Source organism: Lynx canadensis, chromosome B4 (genome assembly GCF_007474595.2).
Source record: "Lynx canadensis isolate LIC74 chromosome B4, mLynCan4.pri.v2, whole genome shotgun sequence".
Taxonomy (NCBI): Eukaryota; Metazoa; Chordata; class Mammalia; order Carnivora; family Felidae; genus Lynx; species Lynx canadensis.
The window spans coordinates 67,411,918-67,436,337 of NC_044309.1; the positions used below are offsets into that span (position 1 = coordinate 67,411,918).

At 37.4% G+C, this 24,420-nt stretch overlaps 1 protein-coding gene across 3 annotated transcripts in view; it reads left to right on the top strand.

Annotated features, from left to right (window-relative positions):
* LRRK2 (leucine rich repeat kinase 2) overlaps window positions 1-24,420 on the top strand; it is a 139,174-nt gene that overhangs the window by 86,664 nt on the left and 28,090 nt on the right. For all 3 annotated transcript variants that reach the window (XM_030322197.1, XM_030322199.1, XM_030322200.1), the window contains 8 exons: window positions 3,662-3,849; window positions 4,937-5,091; window positions 6,188-6,334; window positions 6,477-6,668; window positions 8,126-8,272; window positions 11,937-12,037; window positions 14,816-15,006; window positions 20,734-20,894. In XM_030322197.1, coding sequence (XP_030178057.1) covers window positions 3,662-3,849; window positions 4,937-5,091; window positions 6,188-6,334; window positions 6,477-6,668; window positions 8,126-8,272; window positions 11,937-12,037; window positions 14,816-15,006; window positions 20,734-20,894 — 1,282 coding nt within the window. The remainder of the gene's footprint in view (window positions 1-3,661; window positions 3,850-4,936; window positions 5,092-6,187; window positions 6,335-6,476; window positions 6,669-8,125; window positions 8,273-11,936; window positions 12,038-14,815; window positions 15,007-20,733; window positions 20,895-24,420) is intronic.

The following is a 24,420-nucleotide window of genomic DNA, read 5'->3' on the forward strand; positions in this document are numbered from 1 at the left end:
CTATATCCATCCCAACACTGTGACATTTCTTAATATTTTAAGCCTTTGTTTCTTCACTTGTAAAATAAGGATAATAACAATATTATCTTCTACATTGCTTCCCTAATTCAGTGTAAGTGAGAAGTAACTTAGCTAATCTTATGTTTGACCTATTTAGTAATTTAAGGATATTATTTTAGGTAATAAAATTTTTTTTCAAAATTGTAAAGATGTATCCATGTAGTTTTAGAATGTGTGTCAGGTATGGGGCTAAATAAAACATATGTGTAGGTGGGTGCCAAGGGAGTTTTTAAAATTTTTTTTATTTTTTAAATGTTTATTTTTGAGAGAGAGAGAGACAGAGCATGAGCAGGGGAGGGGCAGAGAAAGAGGGAGACACAGAATCTGAAGCAGGCTTCAGGCTTTGAGCTGTCAGCACAGAGCCTGACATGGGGCTGGAACTCACGAGCCATGAGATCATGACCTGAGCCGAAGTTGGATGCTTAAACTACTGGGCCACCCAGGAGCCCCAGATATAGCAAAGGGAGTTTTAAATATACCCTGAAGATTTTATTGTCCTGTGTGCCACACTATATCAGAAAATGACTAAACTCTATATAGTCAAGGAAAGGCTAAAGTTGCCCCCAAAATGATGTGTTTCCCTGTGAATTGGGAATATTTAAAGTTGTACAGATGTGGGTAGTATTAGGGTGTGCGTATCTTCTTCAGTAGAATAAAGAAGTGATTTGTTTCAGAATCACCATCTTCTAACAAAAGCAGCCTTCCACTATTACCACAATAAAATCCCTGAAGATTCATGGAGTGATTAAGTTGAAACTCTTATCAGCATAGTTTTACTATAAACATGATAATTTCAGTGAAAATTAAGTCAATAGTTTGAACAGTCCAAAGTTATATTGAGAGATAGATCTAAAGAGTCAGTATGATATTAACTTGAATTTTTTAATAATTTTATAAGTACTATATTTTTATTTATGCTGATATATTAAAATATAATGTCATTTTCACGAACACTTGAAGAGAATGAAAGCTATAAATAATCAAATGAAAACAAGAATGACTTATCTGATACCCATCAACAAAAATAAATAGGGGTATTCACCTCCGTGAATCATCAAAGGAAGGGCAGAAATCATTTCATGGTGCAAAAGCTCTAATGAGCCTCCTACCCTCTCTGTGACCCAGACTATTAGGTCACTAAACTTATTAAAGACATTTCCATCACTGCACAGAGAAGTTTACAAAACTCATTTAAATGTATGATAAAAGAAATATGAAATACACTTATTGAGTTAATCAGGTGGAACATTAAAAAGCTTGCATGGCAATTTAATCTTGATAAAAACTTGCGTGAGGAATCTGGAAAATTCTCTTTTTTGCATAAGCACATAAGTTAGCATTATAAGTTACTAGGCTGAAGGAATATTAGGTCTTTGAAAGGTGATAAAATTAAGGCAGTGTTTTAGTTTTTTATTGCTATGAAACAAGATACCCCAAAACTAGAGTAAACAAGTAAACTTCAGGTAAAACATCAACACTTTATTGTTTCTCACTTTTCTGTGGATTGACTGTGCTCAGCTGGGTGGTTCTGCTCCACATGGCATTGGCAAGGGTCATTCACTTGGCTTCCTTCATTGAGCAAGGCTGGAAAGTCTAAAAATGCCACACTCACATTTTTGGTATGTTGGTCTTCCTCTGTGTGGCCCCTCATATGACCAGTACTCACAAAGTTTAGGCCCAGAACTGGTAAAGTATCAGTTCTGCTACTGGTGACCAGAGTAACCACAAAGCCCGTCCAGATCCAAGAGGAGGAGAATGAATGGATTTAATTTCTCAAAGGATTGAACACCATGCATGTAGAAGATGAGAAGATATTGATGTGTCTATGTTTGTAAACTATCTACTACAAACAGTGGCAGCACACCATAGATCTACTAAAAAATCAAGCACAAACCACCTATTTTAAAATCAATGTGTCTAAATAAAATAAATTAGAATAGTATACAATAATGGCTAACATACAAGGGGTTAGTTATGTGCTAATTTAAACATTTTCTCTTGGAATTCTCAGAACAGCTATTTTAATGGTACTATACTAGTCCCCATTTTGAAGATGAAGAAATTGATGGACAGAGAGGTTAAATAATTTATCCAAAGTTACATATTCAGGAAGAAGTATTAGGATTTCAAACCAAGTAGTTTGACTCCAGTGTCTAAAAAACTAACCCCAGGATAAAATGCTCCAAACTTCATTCTACCCGAATTTACTCATCCAACAATATTGACTTGACAACTACAATGTTCCTGATATTGTTCTGCAGGGAACAAGTTTCCTGCATTCATGAAGCTGACATTCAAGTTGAAGGAAACAACCAACAACTAAACTCTTACAGTGTCAGATGGTAGAGTGCTGTAAAGAAATATAAAATATGGTTAGGGATAGAGAGTGAGTTGTGAGACAAGGAAACTTTAAGAATGCCAGAACAGGGGCGCGTGGGTGGCTCAGTCGGTTAAGTGCCAACTGCAATGTATTCTTTAATGACCCATTATATATTGTGATTAGACACCATTATGTTCAGTCAGTCATGCATTCATTGATTCAATAAACATTATATGTACCAAATAGAGAAATAGAGATGAGTGAGACAAGTCCCTGGGCCTAAGGATTTTGCAATCTAGTGTTTCACCCAACTGCATGATAATGTTCATAATGTTTGCTCCTATTTAAGTAGCCCTTGAACGTTGCAGATCTACCAAAGAAATTAAGCACAAGCCTCTTTTAAAAATTAGTTTGGCTAAATGAAATGTGATTTCATTTCATTCATCAAGGAATATGTGGATAGTAATGGCTGACATATGAGGGCATACTATATGCTAAAAATTGTCATATGCACTTTGCATGCCTTTCGTATGTTACCTTATTTCAGTGTTATGGCAATCTAAGAAGCAGTCACTGTTATTATCTCATTTAAATTGTGGCTTAAGGAAGTTATATACCTTTCTCAAGGTAACAGAGATGGTAGTAGAGCCTGGATATGACCTGGGTTCTTCTGAATTTCTACTTTTAACTCATGATGATAATCAAAGCTCAAAGTATGATCTCTACACTAGAGTCATCTGAGTTTCTTGTTAAACAGATTCTCAAGCTTTATCCCAGACCTATTTCCGACTGAGTGGAGTCCAGCAAAATTCTGTAGTTGCTTTGTTTGAGGACCACAAAACTGTACTATACTGCCTCTCTTCCCATTGATAGAAACCATTTCCTATTATATAAACGTAAAGTAACATTTCTGTGGCAAACCTGTAGTGAGAACAGTCTGGAAGATAATTTCCCTATGAATGTATCATTGATGAGGCTATAATAAGGATGAGGGGTGTTGGATTGATCTGTTAATTGGATCTAGGAAAGCTTAGGATTCATTGATTTCAGAGGATATCTATAACATCTGATCTGAATTCACTCCCTTAATTTAATAAATTTTCTGTGGAGGAGTGGTTGTCCCACTGGGCTTCTAGTAAAGAAATGAGGTCCCATGTTGTACTTGACAATGTTAAAATTGTTCTGATCATTTTCACTGAGCAAAGCGACACAAAATGCTTTAAATTCAGAACTTTTCAGAAAATAAATTGGAGTGATTATTTACAAGTTTAAATCTTTCAGATTTTGACAGTGAAAGTGGAAGGCTATCCAAAACATCCTAAGGGAATCATTTCACGCAGAGATGTGGAAAAATTTCTTTCAAAGAAAAAGAGGTTTCCAAAGAACTACATGTCACAGTACTTTAAACTCCTAGAAAAATTCCAGATTGCCCTGCCAATAGGAGAAGAATATTTGCTGGTTCCAAGCAGGTAAACCTAAACTTAAAATTTCAATTACCTTGTGGAAATTCACCATCTGTTATATATTTTAACTGTCAAAATAACTTTTGTTTATGATAAATGTACTAATTTTATTTTGCTTCGGGTGTACACATTCTACTGAAGTATAAAATTTACTTTTAATGAAAACACTGCATTTGACATTTTAAAGATACAGTGAAACTTGTTTTATGTATATAATTAGTTTGGTTTACCACTGCTTAAATTACTTAAAGGTAAATAGTGATTATTCTGTGTGTGTTCATGTGTGTTCTTACATAGCATTGAGAGATTTATATTAGACAGGTTCTGGGAAGATACTGAGTTTTCACCAGAAGAATTTATGGCAATGATGGGGCGCCTGGGTGGCGCAGTCGGTTAAGCGTCCGACTTCAGCCAGGTCACGATCTCGCGGTCCGTGAGTTCGAGCCCCGCGTCAGGCTCTGGGCTGATGGCTCGGAGCCTGGAGCCTGTTTCCGATTCTGTGTCTTCCTCTCTCTCTGCCCCTCCCCTGTTCATGCTCTGTCTCTCTCTGTCCCAAAAATAAAATAAAAAATAAACGTTGAAAAAAAAAATTTTATGGCAATGAATTTTCAGTGGGAGCGGCAACACAGTGGAGGCCTTGGTTCTAACCTTTTATTATAGAAGGCTGCTTTATATGTTATTAGTAGGAAATGTTATAAGGTATGTGATACTGAAAAGTGTAAATTGTATTGATTGCTACATGATATCCAATTCCAAAAATACATATATACTTTTTTTCTAGGACTTGCATTTTTTAAGTTTTATATAATCGCTTCAAACTTGTCTCTGCATGACTAATTGTAATAATTTATTTATTAGTTTAAAGAGGATTACTGAAAAAATTTCACGCATCTGAGCATGCATTTGAATTGATTAAATAGCCATTGAATTTTTTGAAGAAGAAAGGACATGTAGCAAAAGAACATTATAAAAAAGTGCAATAAGCTAGAATATTTATTTTTCAACTCATTGATTCTCAAGTTATAAAGCACTTTGGTTAACATGGTTGGGTGTATTATGAAGCTGTATAATGTTGATGTCCTTTTCTCTTTAGTTTGTCTGACCACAGGCCTGTGATAGAGCTCCCTCATTGTGAGAACTCTGAAATTATCATTCGACTATATGAAATGCCTTATTTTCCAATGGGATTTTGGTCAAGGTTAATCAATCGATTACTTGAAATTTCACCTTACATGCTTTCAGGAAGAGGTATGTATTTAATGAAGACTTAATATTTGAGAAACAGGGGGAAAGCATATTAAAATTAATATGTCATTTTCAGAGTTTATTTATTTGTAAGGCCACTGAAAATCAGAAAAGAAGCTCAAAAGACTTCAGAGTAGATAAAGACAGATAGGCTCATATAAGTTCATGTGGTTTGTCAAAAAGGAAATTTTTCAGGTCCTCACTCAAAGCCTATTTGTTTTTATTTTAGACACATTTATAACAAGTATGAATGTCTTGCTTTCCAAGCCCAAGTAGACCATGAGCAACAATTTTAGAAAGTGAGATTACTAGGAGTCATGGCATATAAACACACACACACACACACACACACACACACACACACACATACAAATGAACAAAATAAAACTAGAAATGACTGTCACTGCAAAGCCAGGGAGTTTTATTTAACAAGGTAACAGGTTGTGGCCATTCAGACCATTCGGTGTAGAAACAATAATAGTTCTGCTGCACCATCCCTGAGGGATTTACAAAAAAAAAAAAAAAAAAAAAAAAAAAGGGAATAAAAATGAGTGTTTATAATGCTAGTGCTTCCTTCTAGAAGAAAGAGAGATCTTAGTGCTCCACAGGGAAAAATGCCATTTTGGGGGGTTAAAAATCAGCTTTATGGAGGTACTACTATATTCTGAAATAAGCCTTATCTTGCTTGCAACTGATCAGTATATAAGTAGTTACATTGCATTGAAATGAAACATTCAGGAAGCTTTTATTGTAGCCTGGCCAACAACCTCCTTTTAAAAGTTGTAAGAATTTACTTATGATTCTTTATCTTCTATTAATATACATATTACACTACTTAACATCATGAACCTGAAATCCCTCTTAGGTTACCTACTGGGCATTTTGTTTATTTCATTGCAAAATTAAGGATAAAATACTTAATTTCATGTATAATAGATACAGATGAGGACTTGTGTCATTAATGATTCCAATACTTTGTTTCAAACAAATATAACTCTATTAGTCAAATGTGGTATGTGCAGTGATTTTTCTGCCCCTTTAATTTATGGAATAGTTGATGATTAATAGATTCATTTGGGTCCATTTAAACTTCTTTCAGAACGAGCACTTCGCCCAAACAGAATGTATTGGCGACAAGGCATCTACTTGAATTGGTCTCCTGAAGCTTATTGTCTGGTAGGATCTGAAGTTTTAGACCATCACCCAGAAAGTTTCTTAAAAATTACAGTTCCTTCGTGTAGAAAAGGTAAGGAAATTAATTCAACTTTGAATTGTACCACTAAAGAAATCTAAACTTTTCTTTTTATACTTACAGATCCTCTTTTCTAGCTTTGCAACATGACGAGGTTCGGGTAGGGTGTTAATGAGATCTTTTTTGGATTATGTAGGCTGTATTCTTTTGGGCCAAGTTGTGGACCACATCGATTCTCTCATGGAAGAATGGTTTCCTGGATTACTGGAAATTGATATCTGTGGTGAAGGAGAAACTCTGTTGAAGAAATGGGCATTATATAGTTTTAATGATGGTGAAGAACATCAGAAAATCTTGCTTGATGACTTGATGAAGAAAGCAGAAGAAGGTAGTGTTGATACAATTTCAAATGTTTTTAAGTGATCCTTTTAGTATTTGTGGAATTTTGTAATGAATGTAAAAATAATTCTTACCTCTAAGGTATGAGTTAGAGGATACTGCATTCAATTACGGAGATAGTGGAGAAAGGTGGATTGTATTTGTTACCAAAAAGACCTTTGTGTTCTAGATTCAGAAGATTTTTGGTTTGAGAGTTTGAATACTGGCTCATTGAGCAAAATAATCTCATCTGTGAAATGGGAATACTAAAACCTACCTTATAGAATTGTTAATGAGGATTAAAATAGATGATGCATGCTTCCATAATTTGGCTATTGTAAATAATGCTGCAGTAAACATGGGTGTGCATATATCTTTTCAAAACAGTGTTTTTATTTTCTTTGGGTAAATATCAATAGAATCACATGGTAATTCTATTTTTAACTTTTTGAGGAACCTCCATACTGTTGTCCTCAGTGGCTGCACCAATTGGTATTCCTACCAACATCACTTGAGGGTTCCTTTAATTTCACATCCCTGCCAACACTTGGTATTTCTTGTTTTTGATTGTAGTCATTCTGACAGGTGTAAGGTGATAACTCATTGTGGTTTTGATTTGCATTTCCCTGATGATTAGTGATGTTGAGCAACCCAAGTGTCCATCTATAGATGTTTTTGTAAAGAAGATGTGGTGCGCGTGCGCACACACACACACACACACACAGGAATATTACTCAGCCATAAAAAGAATGAAATCTTGCCATTTGCAACAACATGGATGAACCTAGAGAGTATAATGCTAAGTGAAATAAGTCAGACAGAGAGAGACAAATACCATATGGTTTCACTCATATGTGGAACTTAAAAAATAGAACAAATGAACAAACAAAGAAAAAAAAGGAGACACAAAAACCCCAGATGCTTACATACAGAGAACAAACCGGTGGTTCCCAGAAGGCAGGTGGGTTGCGGGATGGGTGAAATAGGTAAAGGGAATTAAGAGTACACTTATCATGATGAGCACTGAGAAATGTCAAGAATTTTTGAATCATTATATTATATGCCTGAGACTAATATAACACTTTATATTAATTATACTTGCATAAAAAATAAAATAGATGATACATAGAAATAACTTACAACTTGTTAACCATATAATAAGTGCCCCCATGAAGGTGGTTAAGAGAATAGATTATTTCCTAATCTATGTCAGATAGTCTAAGGCAATTCTGAACTCTAGTTTCTAATGAGTGAACCTAGGAAGAGTTTTTAACATTCCAGGTAGGTAGGTATTAATTAAACCTTTAAAACTTTCTCAAAGTTTCTAGAGAAAAATAGGATTGGTAAGATAACCTAAGAGAGTGATTAGAAATCGTAGGAAATGTGATTATTTTTGTAAGTCAAAAGCACACATTTACGTTCATCCTTCAAAGTCTGCTTGTAATAAATGTTTTATGTACTTCTCAGGAGACCTTCTAGTCAATCCGGAGCAACCAAGGCTCACCATTCCTATATCTCAAATTGCTCCTGACTTAATTTTGGCTGACCTGCCTAGAAATATTATGTTGAATAATGATGAATTGGAATTTGAGCAAGCTCCAGAATTCCTCTTAGGTAACTGTTTTTGTTGGTTTGAGAATAAAAACTAGGATATAATTTTTCCTTATAATCTAGAATATATTCAAATATAATTATATTATCATAGTTTTTAGTGTCTTCATATATTTGTTATAATGGAATGATATAATGTTATCATTATAATGATATAATGTTATCATTATAGTGATATAATGATTAATGTTATAATTGGAATGATATATTTTAAAGTAACGTGTCACATAAAGAATTTGATTTGCACACATTCTAATAGACTAGGTTCGAGATAAGAATGGGGCTACAATAAAAGCACACATTTGTGAAATATATCCTTGCATTTGCTTTAAGTGCCAGAAATGGGGGAGGGAGATAAGGAGATTTTCAGCTGTGGAATGCAGTCATTTTTCAGTCTCAGACAGAATAAGTAAAGGAAGAACACCTCTAGGTACTCATAGTAGCAGTTTTGTACCTTAGGATGACAGGCATGAATTCTCATAAAAATATTCATAAAACAATTTGGGATTAAAAATTCAGAAGCATTAATTTGGTGACATACTCAAGTTCTAAGCCTTCTTGAGAGTCATTGGGAACTGGGAAGGGCACTGATTTAATGTAAACTATTTGAGGACAATTCTGGCTTTACTTTGTGGAATATTAGTTGTTGTCTGTGTATACACTTCATTTTAATAAAATTTCCACAGAGAATGCCTGAAATTTGTCAATACATTAAAACTATTAACAGAATGTCTAAAGTTTGGGACATGACATGTAAAGGTAAATAAACTGCTTGGTACCTTTATTCTTTACATAGAGAATTTTAGAATGAATGTTTTGGAACTCTGGAAATGAATATATTAGTAGTAGTGGGTTAACACCAAATGCTGAATAGTCAATGCCAAATCCTAGATCTTAACCAACACCAGACTTGACCTGTGATTCAAAGGGTGCAGGTAAATACCACACATACATACCCTTTCTCTGAAGGAGTCTCAAGCCATCAGACAAAGCTCCCCAAAATATATTTTATTAGTGCATTAAGATGAGTTTCATATATAGGACCCTTTGCACAGCATATGTAGAAATGCTCACAAAGTTCGTTTTGAAGCACCTGTGGGATTTTTTTTTTCAGTTTTATTGATATAATTGACATACAGCACTGTGGAAGTTTAAGGTATACAGCAAATGATTTGACTTTACATATATCATGAAATGACTACCACAATGAATTTAGTTAGAATTGGTCATCCCATTTAGATGCAAAATAAAAGAAAAAGAAACAAATATATTTTTTTGTTATTTGTGTTGAGGTCTCATAGATGAACTAACTCTCTTATCAACTTTCAACATGTTGTCATGCTGGACATTCCATCCCCAGTATTTTTTTATCTTATAACTGGAAGTTTGTACCTTTTGACCACCTTCAAAAGCACCTGTGTTCTGTATTTCATTAATTACACAGCAAGTAAAGTGCTTATATAAGTACTCCTCATTCTCTAGTCTCATGCCCCATAGACCCATAAATTTCACGTTCATTCACAATCTAGATCAGGGTTTCTCAAACTCTGCACTGTTGCCATTTTAGACTGAATAATTCTTTGTTATGGGGGCAGTCCTGTGCATTGTAGAATGTTTAGTAGCATCTTCAGCCTGTACCTACTAGATGTTAATGGTATCTCCTCACCGCCCCCTCCCCAGGTGTGACAATCAAAAATATCTCTAGACATTGAAAAACATAGGGGGTAGGGGTAGGGGAGCAACATCACCCTAGTTGAGAATCACTGATGTAAATAAATGAGATATATCCTTCCAAAAACATTTTATGGGGCACCTGAGTGACTCACTTAAGCATCCCACTTTGGCTCAGGTCATGATCTCACAGTTTGTGAGGTTGAGCCCCACTTTGGGCTCTGTGCTGACAGCATGGAGCCTCTGCCTCGATCCTCTGTGTCCCTCTCTCGCTGCCCTTCCCTCGCATGCTCTTGTGCTCTCTCTCAAAAATAAACATTAAAAAATATTAAAAAAATAAAAACATTTTATAATCAGAGACTCCCCATTCATTATTTGTAGTATGCTAGGGTAATATGATAGAGGTCATTCATTTTCATTTTCCTTGTAGGATGGGAGTGAATTTCAAGCCTTCAGTTGACATTTTCCTTCTGACATAGCAGTTCCTGTATGACACCTCTTAATAGATTTATGTATATTAATAGACTTGTTTTATGAATATATTTTTAATGTGCATTGTTTCTGAACATATAATATATGCTTACATATACTTATCATAGAGATTAAAATACACAATTAATACAAATACAAAAATATTTAAAAAATATAAAATATCTAAGCTTCCCATAGATGCATAATTTCACCACTTAGACATAAGAGGTCTCAACATGGTTCTATTTCTTTGTAGATTTTTCTGAGTTCATTCACTTATGTCGATCAAGTGCTTATATTTCAAAGCACTGTATGAGAACCACAAATATTGTACAAAGGCTATACTGTATGTCAGTGAAGAGTAATAGCCCATGGAGCTGATCATGGTTGATTTCTCAGGCCTTGCTATCTCAGTATGTATTGTACTTTATAGACTTGATAAACACTACAGAGTTGAGATGATGGAGCAACGGAGCTCTTTAAGTAACTGCATAACAAGGGCATGGAAGCCTGAAGATACCAAGCATGATGAGGAGATTTTGGCTCTTTCAGTTTTCCAGGACAGTTGTCCTCAACCCTGGCTGGTTGGTCATTACTATCACCTAGGGAATTAAAAGAAAATCCTAATGACCAGTAACTCCTGTGATTAATTAGGTCAGAATCTTTGAGGGTGGACTCAGACATTGGTATTTTTAGAAGCTCCTCAGGTATCTCCTGCAGCCCAGACCCAGAGCACTACTGGGCTGGAGCCTAGGGAATGAGCAGTAGGGCAGGAAGAGAGCCTCAGGGGAAATTCGGAGCTACAGGTTGGATATGTGCCTGATTTGGGATGTTATTAGGCAGACAGCATAGAATAATTTGGTTTTGAACAAAAAAGTGTCACAAAGTGTAATTATAGGGAGATTGATTTTGCAGGTGAGGTAGACTGAGTTGGAGGTAATGAACTCAGGATGCCTCCATGGTCTAGGCAGAAAGAACCAAGGGAGTGGAAATGGAAAGGGGGCACGGGGCAAAGAGCTAAGATGATTTTTCGGTTTTGAGTCCATAATGACCACAAAAAAATTTTTTTTAAAATAAGATATGTGAAATGGAATGAAAACTAGTTTGGAGACAAGATAATGAATGTGGCTTGTGATGGAGCATGGTTGAGATTTGGAAGGGCATGCCAGTGGTCTCCAATGCAAAGTTGTAAATGTAGGATAGAGCTCAGAAGTGGCTTGTGGCTGTAAGTTAAGATGTGGAAACACTCAATGTATCGGAATTGATGGAGTTAGGGAGTCGGTGACATAATTGCGTGGGGAGTGTGTAGATGGAAGACGAGAAGGTTGAAACACAATCTTCAGGTGCATTGTAGTTCACACAGTAGCAGAAGGAAGAGGAAGCATCAAAGGAGACTTGATTCAATGAAACACGAGTCAGATTTCTCTTCATGTATAAAACATATATTATCACAACCAAAATAATTTATCTAGCTTTTCTGCTTGGACAGATTAACATAAGTGCTTTGTACTTTTCTTTTCAAAAGGTGATGGCAGTTTTGGATCTGTTTATCGAGCAGCCTATGAAGGAGAAGAAGTGGCTGTGAAGATTTTCAATAAACATACATCACTTAGATTGTTAAGACAAGTAAGAAATCCAATATTACTACATTAAATCAGACATGTTAACCTCCTGGAACTCTGGTTTTGCATGTGTTTATGAAAATGCAAAATGATCACATTTCCCCCCAAAGTCTACCTGAGTTTAGTTATGAAATCCCACTTTTGTCCCTCTTTATGGAGTAAAAAAAAAAGAGATTGTTTTGTTTCTCCTGTTGAAAAACAAAGACAAGACAGTATTCTGAGAATTTTTGTCCCAGGCTTCACAGTTACCTCCCCCAAGTACAGAAGAAAAGAAGGTACCTCTTTTGAGGTCCTGTGTTTCAAAGGAACCAAATCCGATACGCATTTAAAAATCTCTCTTGGCTTCACTTATATCACATGTTCTTTTTTCCATAAGCACTTATGTCCAGGATAGTGCTTTGCACCGATGGACTTAGGCCTGTGTTACTCAATCAGTCTCTATGGTAACGTGAATGCTATTACTTAGAATATTCTCACCTTTTCCCGAGGCTGGGGTTAGAGTCAGTTCTTCCTAAGTTCATGGGCTACTGGGGTGAGGATTGAATGCCTCAGCAAAAATCAAAGTACCCTTAGGAGGAAAGAAAAGTGAGTGGATATTGGATGCAAAGCAAACGGTGGTCATTCCAGTACCCTGTCTGGTTTTGAGTACCAATGAGGATTTACTCTGTTTTCTGAGTCTTTCCTGACACTAGGAATGAGAGAGAGAGAGGGTAAGAAGAGTGGTAAAATCCAATTCAAACTCTGTAATCTTATGCCAGAACTCAACTATGTTTTTGAATCTATTCATTCTTACTTAAAGAAAATAATTTGTGCCGAAATCTAAAACTAAATGACATGTGCAAACTAAAAAAAACAAAACAAAACCAGTTACAATACATTAATTATGGATTATGAAAATAATTCCATGTCTGTGTAAAATATCCTGGAGTAATTTTATTAGTAATACTAAAAGCTACACTGTGGCTTTACAAAGAAGTTAATAAACATTTTATATATAGAAGCAAGTCTATGAACCAAATCTGGGCACAGTCTCTTTCAATCTGTAGGCAATTGGTTGTATAAATTGATTTTTCAGCCTTGGTCATTAGTCTTCAATGTATGTTCCAAATTTTACTCAGTGTGCTCAGGGAACCCTGTTGGAAATCAAAACATTAAGAATGTATACAGGACTGAGTAGTGTGTAGGCAGCTAGGGGAACCAAGGAAATAATAGAAGAAATAGTAAGAGTAGAGCGTACATAATGTGCTTCTTTAAAAAAAAAAAGAAAGAAAGAAAAGGAAAGCACTGCAGTGTTCAGGGCCACATTCTGAGGGTCATTCTACCAGTGGTCATGAACTGGGGCTGATCTATTACAGTCTCCTGCTCCTTTCTCTTTGAAATCAGTGAGCTGCTTTTCTAGGATGGAAAATTTGGATTCAGCTTCTGTCTGTGCCTATGAAAGAAAATGGACCTAACTTGACTGGTTCTCATCAGTTTTAACCAACTGGGATAATCAGACAGAGGCAAAAAAAAAAAAAAAAAAAAAAAAAAAAAAAAGGTTTTTATCCACTGAGGAAATATGATTGCAGTCTGAAGCTTTTGTTCTTGGAAAATCCCCGCTCAGGGTATTCAGCCTTTCTTCTTCAGCTTGCAGAATTCTCCACACTCCACTTTCCTGACAAATGCAGTTGGCACTGATACTCCCCATCTTTGAAGCTGGTTTTTAAGAAGCAGAGGTTCTGCAGACAGAAATCACAGTTTATAACATGAATCAATTTAATATCACATGAACTATAAATTTCAACTAAATCAGGCCTTCAGAGTAAAGTGAAATATGCAGAATAAAGTATATATGGAATTCACAAACCACATATAAAGGAGATTGTAAAGTCTCACAGGATGTGGTCTAGGGAGAGGATTACATCAGAATGGAGACCTCTCTGTTCAAGCTAAAATGGTATCTTTGACTTTTTGGAGAGAGATTCTTGCAGCTGGGGATTGCTTTAGCGAGGGTGGTTCAAGGCAGGTTACTCTGAGAAAGTAAGAGTATTTGAGCTAAGATCAGAATGATGAGAAGCCTTCAGAAGGGTGAGGGGGTTTCAGAGCATAGAGACCAGCAGGGGCAAAGGCCCAGTGGCTGGAATGAAGGAGCTGGGCATGTGCAGTGAATTGAATGAACACCAGTGTGGCAGAAGGGTGCCGCATGAAGAGGAGAAGACACAGAAGGAGATGGGTTTTGAGAGATGGGCCGGGACCAGATCAGGTCAGGCCATGGAGGCTGTGTGAGTACACAGGGTTTTAATTCAAAAGTAACTGAAAGTTATTAGAGAAGTTTCAAGAGGAGTGCTACCATGTATTCCCATGGGCTTAGATACCCTCAGTAAGCTTTTCTAGTCATTAAACCAGAAATGATAGGCAGGTGGTACTTCACATGCCCATTGCAGTTGATTAGTAGCAGCTGCTCAGAATCCTGGCCTGAGAAGGACTCTGTGGCTAACTAGGATTCATTAGATAAGATTGACGTGACCTGATTGTGTGACCACAGCAGGGGTACTGACCCTGCATTAAATGTTCTGAAAAACGCAAAGCAATAAGGAAAGATAGAACTTAACATTTTCATTCGGAATACGTTTTTAAAACCAGTCATTTATTCCTGAATATGTGGAAGATACAAAAAAGATTAAAGAAGAAATGGAACATTTGCTATAATCCAGTTACCCAGAGAAAACCACAAAGTGTTGAGACACTTAAGGAAGGAGGTACTGGGGCTATAGTACTCTTAAATGGTTTTTTCCCTTTGTAGGAGCTGGTGGTCCTTTGCCACCTGCACCACCCCAGCTTAATATCTTTGCTGGCAGCTGGGATTCGTCCTCGCATGTTGGTGATGGAGTTAGCCTCCAAGGGTTCACTGGACCGCTTGCTTCAGCAGGACAAAGCCAGTCTCACCAGAACCCTACAGCACAGGATTGCACTCCATGTGGCTGATGGCTTGAGGTAATTAATTAGGTCATGTGGTTTTCTACTCTGCGTGTGACAAGAGTGAGCCTCAACTTCCTCCCAGGGCTTGGAGAATAGCACTTTCCAGTAATATCATGTCCCAGTAACATTTCACAAACAACTTGAGGGAAAAAACTACCATTTCCCTGAACAGATTTTGTAATTCCATAAAATAAGAGTAGGAAGACCATGCAGAACGTCATAGTTAGTTGAGTAGAATTTGGGGGGCACCTGGGTGGCTCAGTCGGTGAAGCGTCCAATTCTTGATTTTGGCTCAGGTCATATCTCATGGTTCGTGGGTTCGGGCCCCGCATCGGACTCTACGCTGACAGTGCAGAGCCTGCTTGGAATTCTTTCTCTGCCCCTCCTCCACTTGCACTTTCTTTTTTTCTCAAAATAAATAAAATTAAATTAAAAAAAAAAAAAAGAATTTGGGCCCAGGAAACCTGTTCCAGAGCTCATATTCTTAGAACTGTAGTGACCTCCTTGCCCTATAAAAATACAGGTTAAATTTCAAAGTGCCAAGGAAAGTGTCAGGTATCATGGACAATTCTAATAAGGAAAGATTGGTCCATATTTCTGAAGGGGACTGGAGTGATTTTCTGTGTCCAAGGCATACCCAATCCTGCAGCCAGCTGGTACCACGACAGAGTGCTGGGGAGGCAACACCAAAGAGCAGAAGGGCCACGGTCTTGGGAGACAGAGGGACTAGGAGAAGTCATGGCTCCACACACATACCTGTGATTTTATACCTCCAAAACTCATCTGTCAGAGTCTGTAAACTGTGACTAATACAGTGCGTGACATTTCAAGGACTTTGTGATAATTGGAGACATCCCAGATTAAAGTCTGGATTTCCTTCTCCACCACTGTCCCCGTCTCCAGTCACACACTTATTTCACCTTGGAGTCGTCCTTCCTTCCTTCCTCTCTCTCACATTCCACACCTAATCCTTCAGCAAATACTTTCTGAAATACTTTCAGCAGTGCCATCAAAACCTATCTTCATGAAGCTACTCCTCACAGCCTCTCTGCCGACCCGCAGTGTCTGAGCCGCCGTCATGGCTCCTTGTCTAACCAGCCCACTTGCTCTCACCTTTGCCCCGTATTCCTCTTCACATGGCAGTGGCCACGGGGCTTTTCTATGTGGAAGTTGGCTCAAGTCTTTGTCCTGTTATCAACCCTCTCCTATCTCACTCTTCAGTCACTGTGCTCAGCCACTTGCTTCTCTGAAGTTTCTCGGATGTGCCAGGGGCTTTATACCAGTTCTTCTCTGGACCAGGAGAGCCTGCCCCCCAGATATCCTCTTGGCTCTCTTCTCATTTCTTTCAGGTCTCCTCTCAGAGGGGATGTCCCTGTCCACCTTACGTCTCTCTGGCACCTGTAGCACTGATCACTGCCTGCTGTTCTTTATATTTTCATTTAAAGAGTTTGTTCATTATCTGTCTCTGCTGCTGGAAATCTAAGGGCCGTGATAGGACTTGCCATCTTGTTCACCTTCATATCCCTGGCACCTGGAATGGTGAACCCCCAGTAAATATGTGTAGGCGAGAGATGGAGATAGGAGAGAGGGAAGAATACAGTACCTGGCACATACAACCACACAGTGAATACAAATTTCTTTCCCTTCCTTCCCTTCTGAAATACGGTGACTATTCCTCTCAGGCAGTGTCCAGAAATGTGAATGGAATAGATGGCAAGGAACACAAAGAAACACTGCTCACAAACAAATAAGACCAAACCAGGAAGATACAACTTAATAGTGTATAGAGACTATAAAAGACACATAAAATAAATAGGTTTTCCTTTTTGGAAAGACTCCAGAAACTGCCGAAAATCATACAGATTATTAATGAAACAGTATTGCGGAGGTTTGGATTTGGGTTGGTATATCTGCTTTTGAACACCAGGGGGAACCATGTGTTAAATTAATCCAGATAACAGGCAACAACGTCTGGTGTATTTCAGAGCGGGATCAGTCACTTTCCTAAGTCCAGATCTTAGTTTTCCCCTAATTCTTGCACATAATTCCCAGAATGCTTATTTATAAAATGATGAATTTCTATCTTTCATTCACCACCATGTGAAAGACCTCACCTCTAAGGTAGCTTATTCTGGTTCTCTGAGACCTACTTTAACAACTCCTGCAGTTTCTGATGAAGTAAATGAAATCTCAGCATATTTTGCTTTAATTCACCTGATTTCTTCTCAGCCTAATGCCAAGACAGCTTTCTGGATCTTGTGCCTCAAGAAGCTAGTAGATTTCGGTAGCTTTCAGTCTTCTACCAGCACTAAGTATATTTTTAAAAACTGAGCATTAATGTTTGTTTCCTCAAATTTCAGCATAGAACTGTAAATACAGAGGTAGAAAGAGACAATAATGTCACACTCCTCTGGAGTCCCTTAAATGATGGAGCTGTTTAGAAAGATATACGAAACTTTTTTCACATTACATATTCTATCTCTTACAGTATTGCCTACGCTCTTAGCTTTCATTCCTAATTCAGTCTTCTCCCTAGAGCTATTTATCGTAATTCTCAGTTACCTATGAAGATATGGTCACTTGTATTTTCCATAAGTTTCTTTGTTTCATTATTTACAAAATTGAGTTTATTCTCTCTGCTACTTCCTCCCGCCATGAATCTGTTCTTTCCCTTGTGTCTTCCACTTGCTGACGGCAATCCCTGTAGTCACATCTAGGCTACCCCTCTCGTCCCAAAAGTAAGTATCCATTAGGCCACCAGGTCTTTGACTATTTCATATTATCTTTTTCATTTATTTCACATTATCATTTCATTTATCTTTATGCCACTACTGCCGCCTCGGTCCAGTACCTCCAGGGAATTATCAGAATATTTATGCTAAAATAAAAATCTAATTATGCTTGAAATTCCCTGGGAGTTCCAAGTTCTTTGTGAAATACATGCAAACTACTTGGCAGAGCCTCAGAACTCTGTGTTTATGCCTCTTGCCTTTCCACTGCCCTCACTCTACATTCTGATCATTCTGAGGGTCTTGACTTTTCCTGGACATTCATGTCTTTCTTTCATTTGTCATTCCTCTTTTCACACACTTGTCTGCCTAGAGAATTGATTTTCCTGTAGAATTTGCTCACATACGGTCTCCACGATGAAGCTCTGAATAGATGGTCTCTCTGGCACAAGTTTCTTGGGTTGGCTGTATGCAGGGCTTTGTGTTAGGTGCTGGAGAGGAAAAGGCAGACCTTATGTGTATTATCTTATCAAGGTTGAAAACTTGCAGTTTAGTGGGAGAGTCTGCTTTGCTATCTTTAGCTCTCTTTTTCTCTCTCTGGCTTTTCTAGCATTTGGTACCCACTGCAGTTCTGCAATCTTGTTTGATAACCTGTCTCTCCTTCTAGATTGTGACTGCTCAGGAGTGGAGATATAAGGATATAAGAGCTATATAAGATATAAGGATATTATTATATCCCCTAGTGACTGGCCCTCATAGACACCCAATACAGATTTGTTATGTGAATGAATGCATCTCATTTTTTAGACTAATTCTATTTAGGATGAGATAAAGTTTACTTTCAATTATAAAGAAAGGAGTTTCTTAGCAACCCGGATGATAACCACAATTAAAGAATGACTAACTGAGTTTGGACCAGTTTATTTTAATAAAATATTTGACAGTGTTCATTGTCACATAATGCATAAATTACAGCTGAATTATTTTCAGTAAGGCAAGATCTGCACTTGTTAATATATCAAAAGCTATTTTGCTAGTGTATTAGAAGCTATTAAAACTGTACTTTTTAAGATTAAATTCTGTAATTGAACATTTTAACTAACCCAGTTAATCTTTCCCTCCCACAGACATTATTTCAAATTAAGTTTAAGTATTTTTTTAACCTTTGAGAAGTATTCTGAGAGAGTCTATGTTCTATAAATATTCTGAAAGAGGCATGCATTAGGAAGGATTTGGATGCTATTCAATTATGCATGACTTGGCTTTAACTTTTTTCTTCTTAATCTCCCAGCTTTTCTCTTCAACAGGGCAAGGGTAGCTAATGGCCTTTCAGTAAGCCCTTAGTAAATTTTCTCTCGAGTCCATTACTTATTGTTAAGGTCAACTTCATTAGTACGTTTATCTTATTTTTCAGCCAAAAATATGTAGAGCGAAATGAGTAGGCCTAACGTCAAATGTCCTGACTACATCCTGGAAGAGAAAGAAACTTGTGCAGTAGCTGATGCAATTAAATGATACATACACTTCAGGCCATCATGCAATGGAAAGTTTAGAGTATCGCTGCCACTCTGCTCATAATCCCTCTAGCAGTGATTCGTATTAGGTAATGGAGTAAATATTTATTGATACAGTGTGAACCCAAACCAAAAGCTGCCAACAAAGAAAGGAGTTAAATTTACCTCTGTTAAGTTCTGTAAAAAATTGTCCTTTCAAGGTAGGTCATAATTTGCCTGGGAGATCACGTGGAGAGCTATAGCAAATTTGACATCATGGAGCAGGGAAGACTGAGCTGGGGGTGCGGGGGAATCTGAACTTTGTGAATATGTAAGGAAAGGTGGTGATGGAATTACTTTACTTGTTGGAGCACAGGAGTAGCTCTCTTGCTGTGTTGCCAGAATAGACATGACCTGGTTCATATTAAAACTCCATTGTGTTTTTTAATCTTTACCTGCAGTGTCCGACTCTAGCACTTATATTTGATTGGATCAGTCTCTGAAGGAGATGACTTTAACATCATCCGATATCACCAAGACATTGTTTTACTCTGGGTCCAAACTCTGGTTCCAACTTTGGGTCCAAAATGTTCTTTGTTAGCCTTAATTCATAGTAGAATTGGGTTTAAAGTAAATTACATCTTTGGGGCGCCTGGGTGGCGCAGTCGGTTAAGCGTCCGACTTCAGCCAGGTCACGATCTCGCGGTCCGTGAGTTCGAGCCCCGCGTCAGGCTCTGGGCTGATGGCTCGGAGCCTGGAGCCTGTTTCCGATTCTGTGTCTCCCTCTCTCTCTGCCCCTCCCCCGTTCATGCTCTGTCTCTCTCTGTCCCAAAAATAAATAAAAACGTTGAAAAAAAAAATTTAAAGTAAATTACATCTTTGAACAGAATATGATATGGATAGCTAGAAAAGTTTCTTATGTTGATTTGTTATTATTGAAAAAGGTGAAAATACTTTCCCCCAAATTAGGAAACATTTTAGTCAGAGAAAAATAAATATCAAAAGAGAAATGGAATAGAGAGAATTTTAGAAGCTAAGATAAACTTCTATATGGTTTTAACAAAATCAGAACTAGTAAGTAAATGGGAGTTACAGCAAAATACTATCAACTCATATTTAACATATTTACATTTTAAACTAATTAAAATAGTCATATGACCTTTGAGAGAATTCAGAATTCCTTTTCAGTAATTATTAAGCGTATAAAAGAAAACTCACCAAAAACTGGTACTTTGCTTGAACTGGTTGTGCCTTAAAGTTTAAATCACTCACGTATCAGGATTGACCTGTTTTTTTGTTGGTTTGTTGTTTGGTTTTAAAAGCACAAGCTCATTTTGTAATATTTGGCTTGCATGTTTTCATTCCCTTCTATGATATCTCTTTGCTTTGATGGGTCAAACTTAGCACGGAATTTTTGACGCTTTGGATAATAGAGGTAGGTACATATTTAATGCAATCATGACAAAAATTGTAATAATATAATCACATTTTAATGACTCTGCCTGTGTGTTTTCTGGCAGATACCTCCACTCAGCCATGATCATATACCGTGACTTGAAGCCCCACAATGTGCTGCTCTTCACCCTGTACCCCAATGCTGCCATCATCGCAAAGATTGCTGACTATGGGATTGCTCAGTACTGCTGTAGAATGGGGATAAAGACATCAGAGGGCACACCAGGTACGTGACAAGGTTTGCTTGGTAATTCCTTCCTCAGGATGGATAACCAGGGACTTCAGTTGTAAGTTCAGGAGAATCAAGAGAATGCCATGTCTTATCATGTAGTGAACAGATATTTCTTGTGTGAATAACTGTGGCCAGTACATAGTGATTTTAATCATTGTATTCTGTAGGGGAGAAATGATCTACTGATATAATTTGCCATGGGGGAAAGTAGATAATGTTTGATGTCAAATTATATTTTTAAAAGTTGGATTTTTAAAACATTTTGATACTCCAGAGGTGGTGAAAAGGAACAGCAACATTTCAATCTAGGTACTGTTCACATTTACCTTTAGGAGACAAACTAAATTCAGATTCCCAAACCATTTCTTGTAACTCTGAAACCCAAAGAACTTGGAAAACCCAGAGAATTTTTTTATAACTGATTTAGTGGCAAAATCTGACCCCAACTACTTGATGCTTAATACAGTCTTTATTTCTCACACGTATTCTCAGTGTGAATATGTGTATGTTTCATGGCAGAAAAGAGCACATTTGAGTACAGGGTGCTGGCCCCAATCTTAATGAGTTTATGGAATTATATGCATTATTATTAACTTTCTTAAATATGAAAAAGTATGAGTTTCTGAATACTTCTGGCTCTAAGAGTTTCAGATAGGGACTTAGGGCCTAGGGTTTTCAGTTGTACTGTTTTTGATACAGGCATACTTTTTTCTTTCTTTCTTTCTTTCTTTCTTTCTTTCTTTCTTTCTTTCTTTCTTTCTTGGTAGATTGGTACAGGAGTTTAAACCTTTAAATCCTGCACTTCAGTTTTCTTTCTTCAAAATTTGTTAGTTGTTAATACTTCAATACCTAAAAACAGCTTCTGTCTTTGGCCCTATATAGCAAGATGAGTCATGGTTACTATGTAAAGTGAAACGTACCCATTCTGGATGCCATTATACCTATTATCTCCAAAAATCAAAGACATCATTTTCTTGCCTTAGATTTGAATGTTGCTTTTTAGGATCATCCACAGCCCCTGTTTTTCATGCCTGTTCTAATAATCCTATTACTTCTGTTACCTGACTTTCTATCAGTGAAAATCCACTTTCTGTGTTCTTGTGTTTGCATGGGCTTAATGTTTAGACGTGTTCTTTCACATTACTTTCTACTCCATGGAATCCTGTTCCTTTCTCAACTCCCATTCTCTTTCTTCTAGTCTCTGATTCATCAAAGTCTCAGGTTCTGTTTAGTAAGAAATAGTCATAGGACAGGTGCTCTGTACAGACATCTTGTGTTTTGGCTTTTAGTTTGAGTGGGAATAGAAGATTGAGGGGTTGACTTATGTTTGAGGGAACAGCTCCATTTTCAGAGAATTTTGTATTGTTTATTATTTGTAAATAAAGTTACAGGTGACTTTACATCATCTTGATGATTGTAGCTCAGTTAAAACAGATTCCTAAAATGGAAGATAATAGGGGATGTCTGAAAGTAGACAAAAATACTAGTTTGTTCTTTAACCATCCCCCTTCCCTCCTACCCCCCCCCCACCTTATGTACTTAGATGAGCAGATGGCCCCAGCTTCTGATACCTGGTTTTATTTTTGCTTCAAATATCTATCCTCCCTTTTGTTTTTCATACCTATGTATTGAAAGTAGAGTGTGCCCTCCTATAAACCTTTCAAAGTACATATGGCTGCATGTGTCACTGGGTTTAATAATAATAAAATAATATTATCTCTTGAGCACCTGCTGTGTACCAGGCTCAGTGCCAAGTACGTTAGACACATGATATCTTAGCCTCATGCCAAGGCTGAAAGTTAGCTTTTATCTTCTCATCTGTAAAATGAGGAAGCTGAGGCTCAGAGCAAGATTCTGTACTTGTAGGAAGTCACGCAGTAAGTGGTCAAGATAAGAACTCAATCTAAGTGAGAAATGAATCCAGAGCTATTTGGCTTTAAATCCTAAATCTCTCTCCTCGATTACATGCAACTCTAACACGTACTTAAAGAGGCTTAAATACTTCATCTTAGTTACTAAAAAATCAAAATAAAGCAAAATGATGGGGCCATCAGGAACAGCAGACATTGTCAAGTATAGTTTTGGAAGAAGAATCGTGGGGGATGGAATTCCATAGGCCTTACATATTCCTGCCTAGAAAATGTGGGCACAGGATGAGGGGTCTTCTCTTAGGAGATCTGTTCATTACTCTTGTGTGACATGAAAATGGGCCAAGCCATTCACCTGGGGCCTGCAGTTTGTTCCCCCTCCAACTCCTAATCCGGTAATGGTGTTCATGGAGTAGAAATCCTATTGTTGAAACCTTGTTCATCTTCTTGGACAGTTGTTCTGTATGGTCCCTGGTGACTATGACCTGGAACTCAAACCTGCCACCTCCCTCAGTGGGCTGGGCTCAGTTCAACTCTGTTCAGACTCATGGCTTCCTGGTTTTGGTCAAAATTTGCCTAAAGTTCAATATCCAACTACTTTTTCACAACAAGCCAGATACTTGTTACTGATCCTTTTAATCTGCTATATCAATGTGTCACAACATACACATGGAGAAAGATCATGACAGAAAAACCTAAAGCCTGATCCCTTCTCTTCTGTCCTCTTTTCCCCCGGGCTGCTTAATACGTTGTAAGCATTTTTTTCTTGCTATATCCCAGACCTTCTCTTTAACATTACTGAATTCATTATTGTTAGAGAACTTCTGATGGTCTCAGCCCAAAACTTGACCTCAAATTTTAAATAACAGTAACCGTCACCACTGCTAACCACCATCACCAGACTTTTCCTTCCCCAAAGCAATTATGTTTGAGCAGAAAATCATCCCCTTTCATATGATTTCAGTTATCTCCTGTCTTTTCTTTTTAATGGTTTTTTCCTCTTAATGTTGTAACTTTTAACTTGGAAGCTTCTAGAGAAACAAAAGACCATGTATTTGTTAAACGTGTGTGTGTGTGTGTGTGTGTGTGTGTGTGTGTGTGTGTGTGTGTTTATACTACCCTTACTGTGGTGCATTCACTCTGTAGTACGCATGTGAGTGTGGGTTCATTACTGTTGTTTCAGAGAAGATGGGAATGGGAGCAGACCTTTTGTGGTATGAACAGTGTGCTGCCTTGTGCTTAGACTTTTCTGTGGGTTGATTATCTCATTTAATCCTTTTGACTGTCTGACATAGGTCCTATTACTATTCCTGGTTTACAGATAAGGAAACTGAAGCCTAGGAACCATTAGAAATGTCTACAGGGTCATACAAGAAGCAAATGCATGCCACCCAGGCGCACAGCCCATGCCAGGTAGTGCCAGAGTTGGAATGCAAGTTAGAAACAATTCAGTTATTGGCAAGGACTGACACAGTGTCTGTTTACATTGTGAAAGGTAAATATGGGATGGATACTTTCAACTGTAAATAACTTGGAGAGCATCAACTTTAACTCAGTTAAATAGATGTATTTATATCATATCCTGTCTTGAGTGCCAGTCAATTCTGGGTCCTGTGACAGTTGCATTGTTGACTGAGGTGGATGGCTGAATG